This window comes from Micropterus salmoides, unplaced genomic scaffold, assembly GCF_014851395.1.
Source record: "Micropterus salmoides isolate LMB-PRFRI ecotype aquatic unplaced genomic scaffold, ASM1485139v1 Ms_hic_scaffold_7, whole genome shotgun sequence".
Taxonomy (NCBI): domain Eukaryota; kingdom Metazoa; phylum Chordata; class Actinopteri; order Centrarchiformes; family Centrarchidae; genus Micropterus; species Micropterus salmoides.
In genome coordinates, this window is record NW_024044459.1 from 25,178,821 (window position 1) to 25,201,035 (window position 22,215).

The 22,215-nt window shown below is 41.7% G+C and overlaps 4 protein-coding genes across 7 annotated transcripts; 2 read left to right on the top strand and 2 right to left on the bottom strand.

Annotated features, from left to right (window-relative positions):
- Window positions 1–171: 171 nt before the first annotated feature.
- unga (uracil DNA glycosylase a) lies at window positions 172–4,233 on the bottom strand. 2 transcript variants are annotated; one of them, XM_038702523.1, is made up of 7 exons: window positions 4,053–4,233; window positions 3,520–3,720; window positions 3,343–3,438; window positions 1,743–1,840; window positions 1,560–1,648; window positions 694–872; window positions 172–603 (listed from the first exon to the last, which is right to left on the bottom strand). In XM_038702523.1, the coding sequence occupies exons 1-7, from the start codon at window positions 4,140–4,142 to the stop codon at window positions 463–465; spliced, it is 894 nt and encodes a 297-aa protein (XP_038558451.1). In that variant the 5' UTR covers window positions 4,143–4,233; the 3' UTR covers window positions 172–462. The 2 variants fall into 2 exon arrangements, with proteins under 2 accessions (XP_038558451.1, XP_038558450.1); XM_038702522.1 differs by lacking the exon at window positions 4,053–4,233 and having other exon boundaries at window positions 3,520–3,846.
- On the top strand, window positions 3,809–7,121 carry alkbh2 (alkB homolog 2, alpha-ketoglutarate dependent dioxygenase). 2 transcript variants are annotated; one of them, XM_038702524.1, is made up of 4 exons: window positions 3,809–3,945; window positions 5,672–5,950; window positions 6,032–6,230; window positions 6,292–7,121. In XM_038702524.1, the coding sequence occupies exons 2-4, from the start codon at window positions 5,689–5,691 to the stop codon at window positions 6,674–6,676; spliced, it is 846 nt and encodes a 281-aa protein (XP_038558452.1). In that variant the 5' UTR covers window positions 3,809–3,945; window positions 5,672–5,688; the 3' UTR covers window positions 6,677–7,121. The 2 variants fall into 2 exon arrangements, with proteins under 2 accessions (XP_038558452.1, XP_038558453.1); XM_038702525.1 differs by having other exon boundaries at window positions 6,310–7,121.
- Window positions 7,122–7,467: 346 nt separating this feature from the next.
- Window positions 7,468–14,124, bottom strand: usp30 (ubiquitin specific peptidase 30). Of its 2 annotated transcripts, none has more exons than XM_038702528.1 (13): window positions 13,973–14,124; window positions 11,516–11,625; window positions 11,257–11,430; window positions 11,052–11,155; window positions 10,842–10,940; window positions 10,535–10,580; window positions 10,356–10,450; window positions 10,191–10,250; window positions 10,011–10,097; window positions 9,726–9,806; window positions 9,330–9,552; window positions 9,134–9,245; window positions 7,468–8,847 (listed from the first exon to the last, which is right to left on the bottom strand). In XM_038702528.1, exons 1-13 carry the CDS (start codon window positions 14,041–14,043, stop codon window positions 8,613–8,615), a joined length of 1,497 nt encoding a protein of 498 aa, XP_038558456.1. In that variant the 5' UTR covers window positions 14,044–14,124; the 3' UTR covers window positions 7,468–8,612. The 2 variants fall into 2 exon arrangements, with proteins under 2 accessions (XP_038558456.1, XP_038558457.1); XM_038702529.1 differs by lacking the exon at window positions 13,973–14,124 and adding an exon at window positions 13,700–13,930.
- Window positions 14,125–15,017: 893 nt separating this feature from the next.
- svopa (SV2 related protein a) lies at window positions 15,018–22,156 on the top strand. Its single transcript, XM_038703716.1, has 16 exons — window positions 15,018–15,217; window positions 16,372–16,529; window positions 16,942–17,027; window positions 17,130–17,228; window positions 17,714–17,785; window positions 18,009–18,133; window positions 18,222–18,285; window positions 18,421–18,546; window positions 18,636–18,764; window positions 18,884–18,957; window positions 19,118–19,194; window positions 19,637–19,741; window positions 21,056–21,167; window positions 21,250–21,331; window positions 21,455–21,544; window positions 21,634–22,156. Exons 1-16 carry the CDS (start codon window positions 15,183–15,185, stop codon window positions 21,844–21,846), a joined length of 1,647 nt encoding a protein of 548 aa, XP_038559644.1. The 5' UTR covers window positions 15,018–15,182; the 3' UTR covers window positions 21,847–22,156.
- Window positions 22,157–22,215: the final 59 nt, after the last annotated feature.

The following is a 22,215-nucleotide window of genomic DNA, read 5'->3' on the forward strand; positions in this document are numbered from 1 at the left end:
TCAATGAAGCCGCCTAAGAATATTCTTTAACATAAAGTATTTTATTTCTATTGATGAAACACCTGAATCATAATAAGGGTATGAGTACAGCTAACTGGCTGACTTCATAGAAAGTTATCAAAATGTTTTATATTAGACAACACTTATTTAGAAACATTGGCATGCAACATCCACTTTTTGCAACCACTTTTAATAGAACCAATATTTCAATAAAAAAGTAAAAAATGCAAACATATTTACAATGTTGTAACTGACAGGTGCAGATGATAAAACTATGCATCCCAACAAATGGTTTCATGAAAGTTCAGTGTATAGCACAAAACTGTAGAATGTAAACTGCCAACATGAACTCTTTCATCTCTGCACATACTGTTGCTAAAACAGAAAACTGAGAAAGCTTATGGGTCTGTTGGTCTGTAGTTTACCAACATGCATGTTAGAAGAGCCGACATGCACAACAACTTAAAGTGCCTTCCAGTTCACTGGAGACTTTCCAGATTTCTGTAGCACTTCGTTGGCCTTTGAGAAGTGCCTGCACCCAAAAAATCCTCGATGAGCAGACAAGGGAGAAGGATGTACAGCCTGCAGAACGTGGTGGCGTTTCTATGAACAGAGAAAACAAACTTTGATGAATGAATGAGAAAAAACACTTGGTAATATGGTGCTTGTATTAAAACAACAATGTAGACCCACCCTGTTAATAGTGGCTCCTTTCTTCTGGGCATACGATCCCCACAGCATGAAGACAAGGCCTTCAAGATTGTTGCTGAGCCACTGCACCACAGCATCAGTGAAGGTCTCCCAACCTCTGTCTTTGTGGGAGTTGGCCTGGTGCGCTCTGACAGTCAACACAGCGTTGAGCAGCAACACACCTGGTGAGGCGAGGTCACAGATGTAGAAGGTGGCGGGTCTGTTGAGCCCGGTCTCATCTCGGGGCATCAAACATGACGCCTTGAGAAAGCCAAAGTGCCTGTATTTTACGCACAGGGTACCCTTCAGTGTCCGTATGAGACGCCCCGGGCTTTCTAGTAACTCCAATGTAACACCTCCGCCTTCACGTAATATACTTATTTGAACCAAAACTACAATCTTTTCCTAAACCTAGGAGTATCATACTGACACTGATGACCACATATTAAATAGGCGTTTCATACGACACTTTGTCAGGCTTTCTCAAAGAGTCGGTATTTGACGCCTTCAGATGAGAACGTGTTTTATTAACAAGGCCCGGGTCCCTCACTGACACTCCCCTCTTCCCTCTCAAATACTGTATCTCTTTGCACATGTAAATATTACTTCATTTCACACAATTGCACATATTTGTTGTTTGTTCAGTGTAAATCTTTTTTCCCCCCCTCTATATTTTATATTTTGTCAATCTATCCCATATTTATATATTTCTACATTTATTTATGTCAACTTTGTGTTTGTCTACATGTAGCACCTTATCTCCAAAACAAATTCCTTGTACAAGTAAAAACTACTTGCAATAAAAGCTGATTCTGATTGGTCTGTAATGACCAACAGCTCTCTTGTCGCGAGACTGCGCGTAAACCTACCTTGTTTGGCCCATCCAGTCAGATCTCCATGTCCAGGATGCTGAAAGCCTTCAATGTCAGAGATGAGTTCTTTGTACATGTTCTCCAAACTGGAAATGAAAAGGATCAAAGCTGTGATAAATATGTCACCATCAGATTTTAAAGTAAGGAGTTTTTAGGCAAGGGTTTAAAAAGTATTGAAACCTGGGTGGAGGAGGCACTGGTCTTTTAACACTGAAGCACAATCCATGGGCTTGGTTAGGACCATGATAAGGATCCTGGCCAAGAATCACAACTTTCACCTGGATTTAGAGACAGATCTTAGAGTGAGGCAACAATTAATGGCAAACCAAGGGACTCTTCAGATTAAACACTTAACACACACTTATACACAGGTAATACTGCAGATGATTCTGTGCACAGGGCTTTCACTAACTCTTTACTCAAAGAAAAAAGTGAATATTGAATCGATTTAAATCTGCCCGCTAATATTTACTTTAAACTGATTTTCCATTTGTTGTCCTCAGCTGCTGCTTGTGTAGGCTTGTTGTTGTCAGTCTAGCACTGATGTCACTAGTTGTAGTTGCTTAGCACAGAGACCTTTTGCTACGTTTGCACCTCCCGTCCCGACTAAAACGGTGAAAACGAAGATCTAAAACGGAGAAGTTTGGAAACGCTGCTGCCCCCATTTTGCGTTTCGAAACTCTGGAGGGCGTTTTCGTGAAGACGGGCAAAAACGGAGAAACGATGACGCAGACACTCGGCTCTCTGATTGGGTCTTATAAATCATGCAAAGCAGAAACACAATACCACTGACAGAGTTAGTTGGGAGAGTTGGTATTTTTAATAAAATATTCTGTACCATGCAAATAACACTTAGGCCTTTCTGCCTACACTTGTACTGTGCATGTCAGCGTTTACTTTACAACGTCTGTTTCCGCCGCCACACTCCCGTGTTACATTCAGTAACAGTCCCAGCTCGTTATTGGTGCATGCAAAAAAACTGGTCTGATTCTTTGTCTGCATTTCTTTATTCTTTCGCCAAATCTTGTGTAACTACAGAATTGACCATCTGCTTCATGTTTACACCGGCACGCACATACCCAGTGTACCTGACCGGCCAACAGATGTGCGTTTTCAGTCGTTTTAATGTAGATTGGGATCAACTCTGATACGCAGCTAAAACGCTGGTGTGGACAGAGATCATATTCGTTTTAATTCTCCAGTTGTAAACTAAAACGGAGTAGTGTGCATGTGGTCCAACTATGACACAATTCAACACTACCTTAGTGTGATTAAAAAAAGGAAGTCTCACCACTTCTGTGACAAAACAGAAATTTTTGATTAGACCACATACAGCCATGCATAATTACACAATTCATCCACTTGCCCTGAAATGTTAAATCCAGTTTTAAACTTCAGATTTAAAGAATGTTTGATCCTGTCAATAGTTAAAAGGACTTATGTCCTCACCACAAGGAACCTCAAGCACTCAGGGCAGGAAAAATTAAGTTGTTTTTTGTTCAAAGCCTCAAAAAAGCCAAACTGCTGCAAATCTTAAAATGCACTTACTGACTTTATAACATTATTGCTCAATGATTTTATGTAATATCTTTTCATTCATTTTCCCCTTTTCCAATAAAGCACCATCAAAACTTTTGTTATAAATAGTTCTACATACATAAAATATGCCTGCTTATGTCATAGTGCTCATAAACCGACAGCTGATCACTATTAAATGCTTTACACTTTGGTGTCTGACACTGTCACAGGTCAGGGAAAGTGTCCGTGCAGTTACACTTACATCCCGGATGTCACACATCTGCGTCCAGGTGAAGACATGTTCAGCAGGTGGGTACACAGTGTGGCGTTTCCTCTCATCAGAAACAAAGGTCATCAACTATGGCAAAGATATTTAAGTTATTAGAAGTGTTCAAAACAACAGATACGACACGTACAGTGTGTTGACTCTTCCTCTCACTTGTTTAAAGTAGGTCTTTCCAAACTCAGCCGACAGTCCTTTTCTCCAGCTCTCCCCAAACCCTGGAGGTGTTTGAGCGGAAGCGAGTTTCTCCAACGCTGCTCTCTTGTTGCGGGCGATCCTGTCCAGCTGCTCCGGGGACAGAGGAGCAGGAAGAGGGCTGCAGGGCTCTGGCTCCACCGCCGAAGACTTCGGCTTCTTCTGCAGAATTTTAGTGTATTGAGCAAAATACAGAGGCGGTGAGAAGCGTGCAGCTGGAGGTGAAACTGGCCTTAGAAGCCGTCGACAACGTAGCGCAAACATAGTGCTGTGGTAGCCGGGAGCATAATTTCACAACAATCAAGAACAGAGTGGCGCTTGTGAAGGCAGCTTGGATTACGCTGAACGTGTAAACGACAGATCCCTCACTGTTTGACATATACTCGTGTAAGTACTCTGTAAATGATTATATGTTAATAACGTTGTGTTTTAACATTGCAAGCCGGACATGTGGCCAGAGTTAGCGGTTAAACTGAAGCAGAAGTGACTCTCACCGGGTCTGCAGCATCCTCCTCGGCTCCATTTAAAGTCCTCTTCTTCGATATAGGCGTGAAAAAAGAATTAATCGTTTTCTGTCCAATCATATTGGAAAAACACCTGGGCGGTTAGCTGCCGTAAACTAATTAACTTAATGTGGGAGAAAAGCTGCAGTGTGCTCCTCGGGAAACCAGAACTCCCTCACCGGGATCAAAGTAATTCGCGCCAAAACAAAGTGACGAAAGCAGATTTATGATAATGAGCTGAGCGCTGTTCAAGACAAACTGCTGCTTGGTGTTTCCTACAGTTTGCTGTAGGTAAAGCACCCAGCATTCATCTGAGGCAAATGTACGTTTGCTTAACTATTTTAGAATAAAGAATATATAAAGATCAGAGTATAAAGTGTCATTGTCAAGATAACTTGGACAGAATCCTCCTCTCTGACACCACCTGCAGAGAGTCCAGCTCCTCCCCCACAACGTCACTGGACTTGCAGGTCATTTTGTTGTGTCTGTTAGCATCTGCTACCCTCAGCCTGTAGCCCCAGCATATAACAGCAAACAGGATGGCACTGGCCACAATAGACTCATAAAACATCCTCAGCATTGTCCGGCAGCTGTTGAAGGACCTCAGCCTCCTTAGAAAATAGAGATGGTTTGGCCCTTCCTATAGAAGGCTTGGGTGTTCTTGGCCCAGTCCAGTTTATTGTCAATGTGCACTCCCAGGTATTTGTAATCCTCCACACTGACCCCCTGAATGGAAACAGGGGTCATGGTGCCTTGGCTCTTCTTAGATCCACAGCCAGCTCCTTAGTCTTTGTCACGTTGAGCTGCAGATGCTTATGCTTAAGTCCCCCACCACAGCTCTGTACTTGGTCTCATCACCCTTGCTGATACAACCAACCACAGCAGAGTCATCAGAATACCTCTGAAGATGGCAGGACTCTGTGTGGTAGTTGAAGTCCGTGGTGTAGATAGTGAAGAGATAGGGAGAGAGGACAGTCCCCTGTGGTGCCCTGGTATTGCTGACCACGCTGTCTGAGACACAGTGTTTCAGGTGCACATACTGTGGTCAGGTAGTCAACAATCCAGAACATGAGGGGGGCATCCACCTGCATCGCTGTCAGTTTCTCACCCAGCAGGGCTGGCTGGATGGTGTTGAAAGCACTGGAGAAATCAAAAAACATGACCCTCACAGTACTCGCTGGCTTGTCCATGAATGCCCCAGATGTTTTGGTTCCCTGTTCTTTTGTGTAAGGATTTGCTGCTTTTAAAAAAATCAATGAATAAATTTAATATTTTTACGTTTTTAACTGTTTTATTATATCACCTTGGCCTCGTGAAATTATGATGGCCATTTTCACTATTTAATCTTTTATATAAAAAGATTTATTGAGAAATATATCATTAATTGATCATCAAAATTATGATTAGTTGCAGCCAAACCTTTTATTAAAAGCATTGTGAATTCAGCAAAACAGAACAAATTTAAACTAAAAACAATTTAACTATTGGGAGAAATATGGTACAGTCACCCAGTTCACTCAATTGCAGACTGACATCGAAGATGCTTGTTTCACATTTATTTAAGCTTAATAATCAGTGTTAATGTTTCATTCTTCTTTGCCTCATCCAAGTGCAACAGGTTACTGCAATGGAAAAGTTTGTGGTTCAGGGAAAGAATAAACGCTCCTGCACCACTGATGCAAGAAGTCCATGGAAGAAGATCAAACCGAGTGATGAGAGGATGGAGCAGCAGCAGGAGGAGGAAGACGCTTTAGCAGAGTTCTCTCATCCTGTTCCCTGGCAAAAAATAGAGGCAGAGGGACTAGACTGCGATTATGCTCTGCTGTTCTCCAAAGAGGAAGCTGACCACCTTTTTAAACAGCTGGAGGAGGAGGTGGTGTACTCAACAGGTACAACATCAAACCTTTTCCTCCAAAGTTATGACCAGAAGTTTCAGTGTACTTAAAGGACTGTGGCTGTTTTTGTTCCAGGGGAAGAAGCAAAGGTCCAGGTGTTTGGAAAGGTGTACAATATCCCGAGAAAGCAGGCGACATATGGAGATGCAGGTCTAGCCTACACTTATTCTGGGGTGACACGGTTAGCCTCTCCATGGACTCCAACATTGGAATATATTCGGGATTCTGTCACAAAAGCAACCGGACAAACATTTAACTTTGTTCTGGTCAACAGGTGAGAAATTACTGAAGTTAAAGTAAAGGTCACAGTTTGATATTTGTCTCCCTGCTGTCAGTGTTCTTCTCTCCTCCAGGTACAAAGACGGGCAGGATCACATGGGTGAGCATCGGGATGACGAGAAAGAGCTGGACCCCCTCTGTCCCATCGCCTCTGTTTCTCTGGGAGCGGCACGAGACTTTATCTTCCGGCACAGAGATGCTCGGGGAAAACAGAGCCGGCGACAGATTGAACTCGTGAAGCTGGAACTCGCTCATGGGAGCCTGCTCCTCATGAACCCACCAACCAACACTTTCTGGTACCACAGCCTCCCTGCTCGCAAGAAGATTTTCCTACCTCGTATCAACCTCACCTTTAGACGCATCCTGCTAGACAGAAAGAAATTACATCATGGATTATCATCTGGGCCTAAGAAACATCTGATTAAAGGGGCTCCAAGTTAGGCTTAATGTAGATAAGCCCCCTTGCTGTCATTGGGCACATGGCCACATATCACCAATCTAAAGTGTTTGTTACTGTAGCAGCTGAGTCTGAGGGACTAAATGACAGCACAAGGTGAAATAACTGAGGACTGTCAAGTGGGACTCTGGAGATTAAGCACATTTCACAGTGAATTAGTGGTTTTAAAATGACCCAAATCTCTGACTGACTCAAGGTCAAACTACCACTAAAGCTCCTTTCATCAGGTTCAGTTTTATGTAGCAGCTGGCAATGTTAATGTTAATAAAAACAATTCTTCACAGTTCAATCTCCTTGGGAAAAGTATGGGTTGTCATTGAGCGCAGACCATATTGGTTACATTTAGCTTCTTGTGTTGCATTAGAATACACTTTGCACTGAATTTCTACAAGTTCATAATTTTGGCAAAATAAACCTATCTCAATGTCAGTTCACTAGCTTTTTTCCCCCCAGAGCTTTCAAACCCATCTCAAGGTCTTTATAAGCTTTGGTACTCCATCTGAATAATTATTTTCTCAGTTTCTGCCTTTGATATTAAGCAAAAATGTACCACTTACCTCTAGTGTAAATCTTCAGTTTAAAAATCTTCAGCGAGGACCGCATGCTTGGTCAGCTTTAAGAAAATTCTTGCATCTGGAAGCGATTCAGTGTTTTGGACACTTCAGTAAGTGGGTGCTTGATCTTTGGCTTGTCTACTGACCCATGCTCTCTGTTTTCTCAAAAGTAGCAAATTATTATCTTGCTCTTAAGAATAAAACTCTAAAGGGCACATTTGTTGAATTTTTCATATTTTAATACCTGAAAACAATCACCTTTACAGATTGCACACAAAAAACACACAATCTTACATGAATATACATTAGTGCAAATTGCAAACATTTACAAGGTGTTTTGAACCAGGCCATTTTTCAGTTTGACCTGGTTGGTTTGGTAGGAGCAAAATGGCAGTTATCAGTTACACAGAATTTAAAATATTCAGGATAACTTGCCCAAAAACCTGCTGTTAATCAACAGAGAGCAGATCATTACTGATTTGTTAAACTGTTACACATCAACACCATGCCAAATGGCTCTGATGCATCATATTGTATCTGTAGCACACATGGTTTCATATGTTAAAAATCTCGAGCATTAAAGTAGGTTAAACACTTTAACCTTAACTGTGCAGGTCTACAAATCGCGAGAGTGTAAAGATTATTGGAAACATAGAAAAATATCAATTTCAACTTAGCTTATGAACGATGTCAATTGAAACAATATTTCCACTACAGTTTACGTACACTGCTGGGAAACATTAGGCAAATTAGATCAGGTTAGACGATAGAGACCCAGAGTTAAGGAAAATTCTACCTATTTGTTTTTTCACAATATGTAACAACCTCTAAGTAACATATCCAAGAATGCCTAATCAGCTACTTCTGTCTGCGTCTGTAATGTACAGGCAGTGGACAAAATAACAGGAGCAACTTCAAGAATATTGCATTCCAATTTAACACCAAAAGCTACAGCATCATAAAAATGCCACAGTCAAGGCCTCTGACAACCTCCGCCAGGTGTTCCTGTTTTTTTGTCCCGTAGAAGCCAAAATGTTACATGACTGAAACCTGTTACCTGTGTCACATGAAATATATCTGACTAAAAATCCTGCAGGTCCGTAATCTTTGGGATTGAGAGCCTCCAAATCTCGACCACATAAAGTGTCCACTCATGAATTTAATGTCAGAACATACAGAACGACCTGTTGCTGTGATCCATGGTGCTATGTTATTGGTGTTTTCTCTACAATACTAGGGTGGCTTTCCTCTCTGGTCTCATTGTGACAAATCAAACTGTTGGTAACTGCACTGTAACTGGCACATACTGTGACAGTTTGACTGGAAAGGCAGACGTCAGTCAGACTGTGAGGTTGTAAGCTACTGGTTACTCCTCTGAAGAGCGCACAGCGAGATTCAGTCTTCGGACTCTCTCGTAGAAGAGCATGTAAGCGTTGGAAGACAGCACCTCGTGCAGGCTGGCTTTTCGTACCGAGTCGTCTGACACCCAAAGCCAGGAACTGAAGGGTGAAGGGCTGCGACGGTATGTGACGAAATGTCCTGAGTGCATGTCACCGTGGTGAACCAGAACAGCCGTGAGCTGGAAAAGGTACTCTGCAGAACTGGAAGGAAAGAATAAAGGAAGATAAAAGAAAAACAAGTTTATGGTAAGCGTCAATTCTCATGGGTATAGTTTCTCCAGGTCTCTGAACTATACTGGTGGGATGAACACCATTTTATCCTAAAGATATTCCCTCATTTGGTGTTTTGATGACTGTGTCAAACACATTAGTCTAAAATCTCTCATAGGTGTTTAATTGGGTTGAGATCTGGTAACTTTGGTGAAAGTCTGAAAAGGCCTGTTGCACGAGTTCTTTGTATTGTTACACCTTCATTTTAACTGACTACCTGTAGTCATATGTGAGGCCGAGCTGAGGGTTCACACCAGGTGAGTGAAGAAATACAGACGAACACGTTCCATTGGAAAAAGGGTTGTTGTTGTTGTTACGGTGCTCCACATCTGGAAAACAAAATACAACATACAAATGATTACAAAAAAACAGAATGTGACACAGAATGATATTACCTGACAAATCCAACGTACCAGTGCCATTCGCAGTGGGCTTCTCCACTGAATCATCTGAATTATCTGCCTTTATGGGCTTTGGAGCACATCTGACCCGCTGACTTCTCTGTGCGGAAGCATTGTGTTTGTAGCGGTCCATCGATAGGTACTCTGTGAACTGCACATGCTCCTGTCTTTTGATGGGTGTTCCTTCACTGGACCACGTCAGTCTTTGTAAATGGATACAGAGGCACTGGGGGAGCTAGAAGAGGGAGGAAAACATTAGACAAGAGAGATTTTGTTAACAGCTGTCATTAAGAAACAATGGGAAGTTTTGATCTACCCAACATTTTCCTGTTGTACTATCTAGTGACTAACATTGAAGGCTATTCATATTCAGCTAATAGTGACATGATAAATACATATGACAGTTACCTTTCCCAGTTTTAGCTGTTTAATAAATGTTGTCCTCTGGCTTTCCAGAACTTGCCCCTTCATTGTGGTCCCTTGTTGAAGCTGAGAAATGAAACAAAAATCAGGAAAAATATCTTTCTAAAGACAGACGTATGCCTGTCAAGTGTAAAATATAACATTCACATGAATGCAAAAGGACCTTGATACAAAGTGTTGTGACAAGGATTTCCTGTCTATAGTGTAATCACATATTTAACAAAATGACAACCAGAATTTGGCAAGACACTGGTACTGCAGTGAGCATACCTTGGTGCAGTTTTCACACTCCACTTCTTTGATGGTTTCTGAGGAGATGAAATGCTGAAGACACTGATCTAAAGAGATAGGTCGACCCTGAGGAAAAACACAGATCAAATTATGAAAAAACTGAAAGACAAAAAGCTATAAGTAAGTTGTGATTTACGTGTTTGTGACATTTTTGCTTACCCACTGAGGTAAAGGGATGGACAGGGAGAGGCTCTCAAATGAGTCATACCGTACCGGACTCTAAACAGAAGCAAAGCAGATCTATAAATCACCTCGAGAAAGTTAAAAGTCAAAGAACACAAACTAACTTTCTATTCCCTTTCTAGCAAAAAAAAACTAACTCACTTGTTGTTCGCAGCGCTTGCATGACATGTTGCTTGTTAAACGACCGTGAAAAGGATGGTGAAACTTCCAAGGACTTGGTATCGGATGAAGTGGTGCTGCAAAATGAAAAATTACTACACATTAAAGATATTTCTTTGGGGTTTGATATTCTAAGCTCCAAAATGTCTTTGTCTTCTTACCTCGACTTCTGCAGGTCATAGTTTTCTCATCTTGATCAGGGAGACTCTGGTATAAAACAAACATGTACACACAGAATAACTGGGAGTGCAGAGCCAGATTTGTCATTTCTGACACTTCTTCAGCACCACTACAGTTCACATGCGGAAATTTTAAAAGGTGTAGGAGGCAGTAGTGCAAAAACCCCCCAGACTACACATGTGCTCCAAAACTGCTGAACTGAACTGCACAGCATACTGGAAGCATCGGCATGCTAGAGATATTTGTGTGCGGTTTTAGGGACAAGGAAGTAGGGAGATGACAACTTGCCTCAAGTGACTGCATGTCAAACAAGTGAGTGACTTTGGGTTGACGATCCCGCTCCTCCTCCAGAGAAGACGTAAGGACATGAAAAAGTTCATGTGCATCCTGAGAGGGGATAAACCGACACGAACAGACAACTGTTAAGACTTCGACACTGCACCATTCGTTAAATATATAGATAGAAAAAAATGCCATTCAAAAGCATTATTGACTTACCTGCTCTTCAAATGAACTGATGTGCCACCGGTACAGTCTGAGAACATCCAGGAGGCATCCGGCATCAAGTACATCTTCCTCTCCAGGCTCCTCACTGGACAGAGCTGACAGTGCAAAATCAATATCCATGTCAAAAATATGAATGAACACATGCATGTCCACTAGTATGCTCTATTGACTTATATAACAGACTGGTTTTACATACCTTTGAGAAGCTGAAGCAGTGTCATGGACAGCTGGTTATCTTTGCATGACTGGATTAAAGGCGAACCTGAAAACTTCTCCAGCCACTTGATGAAGGACGGACATGCTGCCAAGCCCTGAAGCAAAGAGTTCAGGAAGCATGTGTTGCCTAAGTTCAACAGACCAGGAACCATACCTGAAAGCAAACATGAGTTGTTGTAAGTTACTACTTTGCAACCCTACATATAATCTGTGTATTACATTGCCATACTGTTTCTAACCTCTCTTTTTCTTCTTTCGCTCTGTAATTGGGCCCCACAAAACGTATACTCCAGCCGCAATCGCAGCAGCTATCCCACCGATGACACCCCAGTTCTTTATCATCTTGTTTCTGAAAAGAGTGTTAACGAAGAACAATGGTGTCTTTGGATGGAGGGCAGTAAAAGACAAAAGATACAGGTAAATACACGCATTCATACAATAATCAATAGCATCATCAATAACACTAGTAACGCAATGTTTGTTGCTGGCTAATAACTCTTATTTCCTAATTGCTTATGCCTCAAAAGTATAGAAAACGGCTATTATTCCCCACAAACTTTGCTTTTGTCACAAAAGTCATATTTTCAATTTCCTATTTCCAATGACCAAACGAGCAAATTTCTGTCTTTTTCGTTCACATAAAGTCAGAAAAAAACCCAGCTATGAATAAAAATGAACATGTATTTATACACCGGCTTTGTCTTCGCCTCATCAACTTAGGGAAGAAGTCTTGAAAGGTTTTTTAATTACTGCCATCTCCTTATCTAGAGCTCTAACAAATTGTTCCATATGGCCTGGTTTGATATGCATCAGCACCTTCCGGGGATCCACCAGTGGCTCCCACTTGACTTTGTTCCTACCCACAGAGAACTCGGTCCACTGTGACCAGTCCCGCCTGAGGTAGAGCGCCTTGGTGTCCCTGTGGGCCCAAAGACAAAGATAGCAGGGAAACATGGTAAAACTGCCTTGGAAACCCATTGGGAATGCCACCATTTTAAAGTCTCCAATTAACTCCCAACTGTACTCATCATACTTCAAGGCGTGTCTTTATGCAGTTGTAATCCTTTTTGAGGTGCACCGAGGGAGCCAGGGGAAGAGACGGGTACTTGTTACCATTATGGAGCAGCATGGTTTTGAGGCTGGTGGATGCCGGAAGGTGCTGATGCTACCACAACACATCAAACGGGCCTTAAGAAACACTTTGTCAGAGCTCTAGATAAGGAGTCGGTACCTCCAAGGCTTCTTCACTTCTTCTTACACTGTGTCAAGTAATCCTAATACCATGTCTAACACCTGTTTTTGGGCACTATCAAATTGATTATTGGCAGGAATACCAACAGATTGTTTTATTGAGTGCACATTTTCTTATATCTGTTGGTATGCTTCTCTAAATGTCAAACCAAAAGAGTGAACTAACTAGGATGGTCCAGGTCTGCAGCAAAATCACTGGTACTCAACAGAAAAGTACAGCTTAATAAAGCAGAGTATATTCTGTGTGACATCCTCTACACCAGACCTTCAGACCTTGCAGTCAAGTACCCATTTTTGAGTCTCTTTTGCCAAAACCAACACAGAGTTCATAGAAAAGTTATGGTCATTTTGGAGGCGGTAGTTTTAAGCGAGGTTGAACTGTATTGTGTTATACTGAAATTTCCTTCTGACCTCATTAATATAAACGCTGCAGAGAAAATGTAAGATACAACCCTCAATATAATACAATACATACAATTCAACGACGAGTCCACACACCTCACCTAAAACCGTTCCAACAAAAACTGAACATTATAAGCTTGAAAGCATGAAAGCAGGAATTGTTGCAAGGCTGTTTGTATTAAATACTGCATTTTAGCTAAGTTTACCCAACAAACTGGCAGCTGCGTGAATGTTGTGTTTTCGTGCATGTGATTTCATCAGCAAGCGAAGCAGTGCTGCACAGCCTTGTCTTTCTCAGTGAACCATGTAGTTGACGGGTTGTAAACGGACGGAACTCTTATCATTGCGTTTTATATATATCATATATCATATGCTCTCCCTCTCTCGCTCTCTCCCATTAAGACCCAGACAAAACAACGCGTCAAGTAATGCAAATTAATTGCATTAAGAATGTGATCCATTAACCTTTGAGCCGTTGATCTGTGTGGTAAAAGAGACCTTACGCAACTTCAGATCAAGCAAAGCCTCTTCCAACTTAGCCTCGTCTGCTAGTGCCACTGTTAGCAAGCTTCAAAAGGTTATTATGTTATTTTGCAGCCGCTGCCTTATCTAGTTATCTCGACATTATCTAGACGTTTTCTAGTTATAAACGATACTAACCACCCCCACCTCACCAGCTACGTGTCACCACCACGAACCAGCGCTCACTGTCATTTGCATGCTCATTAGCATACAGTAGAGCACTAGCTTTAGCGTTTAGCCTAACTTACCGACAACACTGAGGTTAGGCTGCCCTCGGCGTATTATGTCGCCTCCATAAATGCATATCCAAGGTGTTAAATAGTCACTGCTACGTATCTCCTTCAGCAGCTTTTGTAACTGTAACGTTTGTTAAACCGGACTCTGTGTCTGCATGTCCTCCTGTCTGCGCATGTTACACTTTGGGTCCAGTTTACGGCGGCGGCGTGACCCGCTTTCCTCCTGTCCCACTAAAATAAGCTTTAGTTGTGGTTTGGCAGGGAGAGGGAGTGGGGAGGTTTTACCTGACTATGGGTCCGGTGCCAAGGAACTCCCCAACAAGCTTATCAGAGCTTTCTGGTCTGCACCACAACATCCTGCTTTCATTGCGGAACTCCCGCCTTTTGGGGCATGTTTCAGGCCGGACCCACGGGAGAGCGTACCGATGTGTTCACATTTTACCGTCCGTCCAGCAAAGTGTTTGTTGCGCACATTTCTGAAATCTGAAGAGTAATTTACAGCTACAACCTTCTCAAGCGAGTATGTGACGACCTTTGAACCAAATGTTAATGTCAATTGTTCTTTTTTGAGAACAATTGACATTAACATTTGCTACATTTCTTTTGGTTTTGCTCTCACTCAAGGAAACTTTGGCAAGACACAACATTTGTTCATACGTGTTGTGATTTCTGTCAAAAACAATCCCCCATACCAGTTTTTACTTTCATTGTTTAAATAAATTTCATGGACGATTTTCTTTCGATTTTTTTTCTCTTAAGTTGATTTTTTTTGTTTTTTTTTTACGCTTTTGTGTTTATTGACATTTACAAATAGGCTAAAGTAAATAAATAAATAAAAGGTTGTTAATGGTAATGTTAATGTTAGCAGACACAGACACACAACATGGAGACAAATTAATTTAAAGAAATAATTAACACAATACCCACCACGTGCTGGTTTACAGCTGCTCCGGTCCCGTCAGAATTAAACCTTATACATCATGTTTGGTCCGTTATTTGTATTTTATTTAATCTTGTTTCATTGATATTATTTTATTTTATTTCTGTTTATTTTCTTTAGGCTTTGTGTTTTTAAATGTTGTAGTAATGCATTTCTTCTTGAATTACCTCTGTGTTTGAAAGACACTACACAACTTACCATGCACTTAGCAAATTAAGGGAAAAAATGGCACTATACATTTAATTAATAATTTCAAATCTTGTTATGGAAAACATCAAACCAACAGGACTGCGGTGGAGGTGTTCACCTCTGTACTGATAAGTCCTGTGTAGGACCACAGTAATCAGCAGTCATGTAGCGTCAGATCCTCCTGAGCTCGTCCTATCCTCTCTCCCTCTCTGTGTGTCTCGTGCTGTGACTCGCGCAGGGCGGCCTCTCATTGGCTGTCGGCGGACACCCGGAGCAGGTCGCTCTCCTCGGTGCTGAAATCGCTGCACGTCGTGATAATGTAAACGGCGATGAGGCCAAACAGAGCGTCAGCCAGTAAACACCAAAATGGACGATGATCTGTTCCAACTGAGGCAGCTGCCGTGAGTAAACTACAATCTGCACATCAACGCCTTTTGGTTTCAATGAGTCTATTTTCAGCCGTGACGGCTTGTTTGGCCGACGCTTCGCCCTCTGACAGCTTTGCATTGTGTTTGTTTGATTAGCTCGCTGGACCACAAATAACCTGACATTCCTTTAAAGCAGCAGTCATTTAATAACAACATGTATTCAGTCATGTTACCTTGAAATGTACCTAGGTTATGGAAGGAAAAAATAATAAAGTTAGCATAATCTGTGGTGCAGTTTGTTTACAGTCGTAGCATTTTCTGTTTGGGTCTTATTAATTCATAGGAAGCAGGTTTGCTGTGTGCTGTGATTTCTAAGCTGATGAGTTTTCCTTTTAACTTGTTATTGTGTTCGTTGTCATGACTCAGTGCCTGATGTGATTTATTTCAGCCCTGTTGTACAGTGAGATGAAGGCTGGACTATTCAAGTCTAGCCAGCTCGTCATGAGGAACATTAATTATTGTCTTTGCCAAGACACATAGTAAAATAATGATATGAGTTTTCAAAATTAAATATTTGTTAATCAAACAGTAAAAAATAGGATTTGGGATAAGCACTTACAAATCAATTCCAGTTAGAAAAACAAAAGAAATAAAAGACATGGCTTTGTTTTTTTAAGGGGTTGTTACAGTATATATTACAGAATATATTCATTTCTATGTATTTCTTTCGAAAGAGCTTGAAAATGAAAATTACATTGGCTGGACATCTCACAAACTCATCTGCAGCACTGACATTGCTTGAAGGCTATGTGATGTAATTACAGTGATTAAGGCATCGCTAGCACTCTCTCTTATAGCCTTTCATCCTTAGTGAACCGTCTATTATCTACATGTGGGAGAAATTATACCTTCCAGCTGTAGAAAACATGCATGTTTCTGGGTATTTAAGCTTGCCAAGCAGCACAATGCAGTGTGCAGAGCTGTCAGTTGGCTTTACATGGTTTGCTTATAGGACAATAATACCATCTATTTTCAAAATCACAGTCAGAAAAAGGGCATATCAGATATCATCTAGGGAACCCCCAGCACTAGTCTTCTGAAACTCCCCGAAAGGACATATTGTGGATTTGTTAATCCTCCTGGGCTTTTGAAAAAATGAATCGCATTTTGTTTTTCTTTTTTTGTAGTGTCATCCGCTTCCGTCGCACTGGTGAGAGCACACGGTCAGAGGATGATGGCGAGAATAGAGAACAGGTTATCAAGATTGCAGAGCAGACTGATTCCGAGTCTGTGGCACTTGCAGATGGACCTCCAGTTCCTCGGGAGTTTGCCAATCCAACTGATGGTACAGTACGGCAGGGCTCTTTTTTACACACAAAACATCTTTAACTTCCCGGCCCCTACACTTTCATAATATCCTAACATCCTTTTTCTCTAAAGTCACATGGTTTCAGTCAAGTGATATGGTTTTATCTGTTTCCAAGGTCAAGAAAACGTTCAATCTTAAAAGTATCTTTTATAAGAGAATAGTTTCTCCAAAGAATGACAGAGGCATATCTTCTGTTTCAAGCTTTTGGTTTAATCTTTATTACCGTCATCAGAAGCACCTAACCTGTAAGAAATCAATACATATCAACACCCGGTGCTCTCCACCTCAGGTATACAACTTCAGTACCTTGTAGAAGCTCTCAGACCACTGTTCAGAGAATGTTTGAATCTGCTCATTTAAATATTTTCACGTTACTCATTCCCGACAGACACATTCATGGTAGAAGATGCCGTAGAGGCCATAGGCTTCGGGACATTTCAGTGGAAACTCTCCATCCTCACTGGTCTGTCCTGGGTGAGAACTGCTCTTTACTGAAAATACACAATTCCAGTTGCTGTGTTTGTTTTCCAGTAAACTCTAAAATGTTTTGCGTATCTGGGTTTTCTGTTCACACAGATGGCTGATGCCATGGAGATGATGATCCTCAGCATCTTAGCCCCACAGCTGCACTGTGAATGGAGACTGCCTAGCCTTGAGGTGGCACTGCTTACATCGGTAATGGCCCTGTAATGTCTGTAAAGTGCCCTTGCTTGCAGTGTTATTAGACTGTCCTGATAGTTATTGATTAAGCGATTAGGGATTGTTTTGAAATAAGTGCTTGTAATGAGCAGTGACGACCAAGTGGAAAACACTGAGACCCTAATGCTTTATAATGTCATTAAATATGTGTTGCAATACTTTGATTTGAATCCCTATTAAAATCATATTTACTTTTCTGAGTATAATATAAACAATATGCAAACAGGGGAGTTACTGTAGATTTTACTAATGGCGTTGCATAAAGAGGCCTTGAACAGTACATATTTTTAATGGCATCACTTGATTGAGATGTAGGTAATGCAACATTCATTAGCAGATAATCAAATGAGAGTCTCACATTCAGTGACTTTTAGTGGCTCACACCAAAACAAAAGCAACAGTACCGTCTACAGCAGGACAGGATGTCAGCTTATCTGGGTTTTTTCTATTCATTGATGCAGGCAGTGTTTATCGGGATGATGATCAGCTCTTCTCTTTGGGGAAACATAGCTGACAGATATGGCAGAAAGACAGTAAGTTCTAATTAAAGCCTCTGATTGACATGGAGATGATTTAGATTTCTGTTTCCTGTAAGTTTATCTTGAGTTTAAAGGAGTTAAAATTTTATCTTTTTTTGTTTCTGAATGAAAGAAAGTGATCAATATCAGACTCTGTACTAGGCTCTGCTGAAGAGCCCTATCACACTGCCGTAATTTATTGAGCAGCTTGTTGTGTTTTGATTGTACACACACACAGGGTCTCAAGATGAGCGTGCTGTGGACTATGTTCTATGGCCTGATGAGTGCATTTGCACCTGTTTATGGGTGGATCCTCGTCCTCCGTGCACTGGTGGGCTTTGGCATTGGAGGAGCCCCACAGTCGTGAGTAACAAGTGTTAATCTCTCTTAAAACAACGCTTTAATTATTGATTTGAGGTATGTGTAACAGTGAATTGTTCCTCCTCATAAGGGTGACACTCTATGCTGAATTCCTGCCTATGAGGGCCAGAGCCACGTGCATCTTGCTGATTGAGGTATGTGCTACCCGGAACTACTCATCTCACTCATCTATCATCCACCTTGCCAAAGTGTTAATGACATCCACAAACAACACAACGTGCAACCATAATTGCACAGGATTTTTACAAAATTTTGATTTTGCCTTGCAGATATTTTGGGCCCTGGGCACGGTGTTCGAAGTCCTCTTAGCGATCCTGGTCATGCCCACTCTGGGATGGCGCTGGCTGCTTGGCCTCTCTACCATTCCTCTCTTCATCTTTGCCATCCTATGTTTTGTGAGTATGATGTTATCAGTCTTGTGCTATATGTAAGCATAACAAATGACATCAATTGACATGCCTGTTTTTCTGGGGGACGGGAGCAGTGGCTACCTGAGAGTGCTCGATACGACGTGCTGACCGGGAACCAGGAAAAAGCTCTGGCCACACTGAAGCGCATTGCTACAGAGAATGGAGCACCAATGCCACTGGGGAAACTTATCGCTGCTAGACAGGTAAAAGCCTGTTTCTACAGAACACAAATTCACACAGAGCACATTATTCATGTACGCTACCTATTATGTTGTTATTTGTATATTCAGGTTTTTTTTTTTATGTCTGTTCTTTTAATTAGGAGGATCGTGGAAAGTTTCAAGACTTATTTTCCTCACACTTTCGCTGGACCACAGTTCTGCTCTGGTTTATTTGGTAAATGGAATGAACGATAATGCCACCCAGTCATATCCTTCGTTACTCCCTGATTTTCTTTTCTTTCTTACTCTCCAAAACATTATGCTCTTCAAGCGCACAGACATATTTCATTTGTTTTTCCCACTACGTGTCTCATCCTGCGTCTCTGTCTCCTCAGGTTTGCAAATGCCTTCTCTTACTACGGACTGGTACTGCTCACTACAGAGCTGTTTCAGGAGGGAGGTGCATGTGGAAGTGAGTTGCTGCTCCAGTGCTACCAGATCACCTCACACACTCAAGGAAACACACAGTTTAATTTGGTACACTAATTAAAGAGACCACCCAGGAGAGGAGTGTAGTATACATTTCCGAAGCAAAAACAGGGTATTGTGTTAGCAGTTTATATATTTTGAATGTATAGACATCTAATAAAGCATGCTTCTCACAGTCAGTGACAGAATCAACCATTTTCAAGACAGACGTTTTACACGGTGATAGCAGGAAAAGCACAGATGTAAGTGATAACGTTAACAGCTATTATAGTTAATGTTATTAGGTACACCTGTGTGTTTCCTTTTCTGCCAAGTCAAAATGCCTGCCATGAAAAAGGTCTAATGTTCATACAGATTGTTTTTGCAAAGGCAACACAGAGCGGTGCTAACTGTCATGTTTTCTATTGTTTGATATTGCCCTCTAGTGTCCAAAGGTAATAAGAGGGAGCTCCGGTGCAACTTGGAGTGTAAATATCTGAACTCCGACGACTACAAAGACCTGTTGTGGACCACCTTATCTGAATTCCCAGGTACACGCACGCGTGTGTGTGTGTGTGTGTGTGTGTGTGTGTGTGTGTGAAAAAGGTAACTTTGGTTTGAAGGTCTGAAATGATGTTGTGATTGGTGCATGGTTTTACTGCTGTTTATGTCTTTTTTTAGTGTACTAATACAAAAATGTATATTGTATTTTCTTTTCTTGTGGCACTCTGGTGATACTTTCTTTATACAAGTAAATTACTGGGTAATTATCTAGTTAATGCTAATTAATGGTACCTATTGCTATGTTATTTCTTAGTACTTAGGTCATCATAATAATGCTAAATACTATAGGTAGGTAGGTACATTTATTGTCACAATATAACAGGTTATATAATGAAATTGAGCTTCGTAACTCCCTTCTGCTACAATATTAATACAGAAGCAATTATAAAAATGGTAAACAGAACTAAACAATATTCAATGTTAAATGGAGCAGTGCTTAGGATTAATTAGAGTTTAAGAGTCTGATAGCTTGGGGGAAAAAGCTGCTCTGCAGTCTGGTAGTGCGGCAGCAGAAACTTCTATATCTCTTCCCAGAAGACAGCAGGGTGAACAGGCTGTGGCTGGGTGGGTACTGTCCTTTAGCATCCTTTGGGCTCTGCGTAGGCTGCTCTTTACAAGCTGACAAGAACCTGGTGTGGAAATGAATACAGGCCTTTTTGAGGCCAGCGTGGTGAAGATGACCATGTCAGATTCCCAGGAACCTGAAACTGTTCACCTGCTCCACCTCAGCACCACTGATGTAGACAGGAGTGTGTGTCTTTATCTCCTTCTTCCAAAAATTAACGATCAGCTCCTTAGTTTTACTGACGTTAAGCAGCGGGTTGTTCACTGTACACCACTCTGCAAGATTATGAATTTCCTCCCAATATGAAGTCATCATCGTTGTTTGAAATCTGGCCGATTATGATGGAGTCGTCCCCAAACTCCACAACAGAGTTCTCTCCATGTCGAGGGATGCAAGAGGGGGCTGAGCACACAGGCTCCGGTGTTGAGCACTTGAGTGGAGGAGGTACTATGTAATTATTACACCTGTGATAACTCAGTAAGACAGAAATATCAGTTAAGTAGATTAGAAGTAAATCATCATAAAAAATAACATTAATAGAGCTTTCTTACAAGGTGTTAATAATTACATTAATGATGGCTGCATTCCATTAGATGTGCCAGGGCCATCGTTAACATTACTAGTTTCAGTTCAGCTTTTCTTGCAATGGCAAGTCAAGGTGTCTGACTTGAGAAAGATTAATTAATCTGAGTAATTACTGCACTGTAAGATAATGGATTTTTGCATTGTTACGTAGGCCTGCTGGTGACACTGTGGGCCATTGATCGACTGGGAAGGAGAAAGACCATGGCACTGTGTTTCTTCATCTTCTCTATGTGCATAATTCCCCTCTATGGTTGTGTTGGCAGGTAAGATGGAAACTAATGAGAATGTTAAACATCAAACTGTGGATCCATTATTTATCCAGCATTACTGGTTTCTCTGTTGCAGAACATCCATGACAGTGTTGATATTCATTGCAAGAGCTTTCATCGCGGGAGGATTCCAGGCTGCCTATGTGTACACTCCAGAGGTAAGATTTTAAGGTATTTGCTTGCTTGCAAACAGTGATTGTTACAGCTCAGATCAAATTAATGGCTGAGTAAAGTTAGCCAACATCAGGGAAGCCTTCTCAGTATTTTCTGATACTCTGCAGGTGTACCCAACAGCGACCAGGGCTTTAGGCCTGGGAACCAGCAGTGGGATGGCCAGAGTTGGTGCCCTTATTACACCTTTTGTCGCACAGGTAACCCCCTTCTATCAGTTTTCTCCTTTAAATACATAATACAAGAAAGTGGTGGTCATTTGTGTTTGTCCCTGCGCTTCATCCTACAGGTGATGTTGGAGTCATCTGTGTACCTGGCTCTCTCAGTGTACTGCTGCTGCTGCCTCCTAGCTGCCGTCGCCTCCTGTGCACTGCCAATTGAGACAACAGGCCGGGGCCTGCAGGAAGCCAGCCACCGTGAGTGGGGCCAGGAGATGGTGGGTCGTGCCTCCTCCCAAAGCTCAGAGAGAATCCCTCAGTCCAGCTCCAGCTCCCAGGGCTGAGGGCACGCATCGGCTGAAGTACAACCAAGAGAGGTGTCCACGGTGCGGAAAAGAAGCAAGGAGAGGCAAAAAAAAAGCTAGACCAGCTCTCTGTGTCCATCTCCATTCCCATCCTACGACTTGTCCGTTTAGGAAAGTGGCTTCAGAGAGCCAGGCAGCACAATATTACATATTATTATTATATAGTCTTCGGCCACCATTGCAGTCACAATTTTGTCACTGACTTAACTGCACACGGGGGGACTGCAAAAGACCATATGACCTACACAAGTGCAAGATTGAGAAAATAAATGGTGAATGAGATGTGAAACTTGTGAGAATTCAAATACTTTGAGCACAGTATTTGAATCCTGTTTTTCTAAAGCAGAG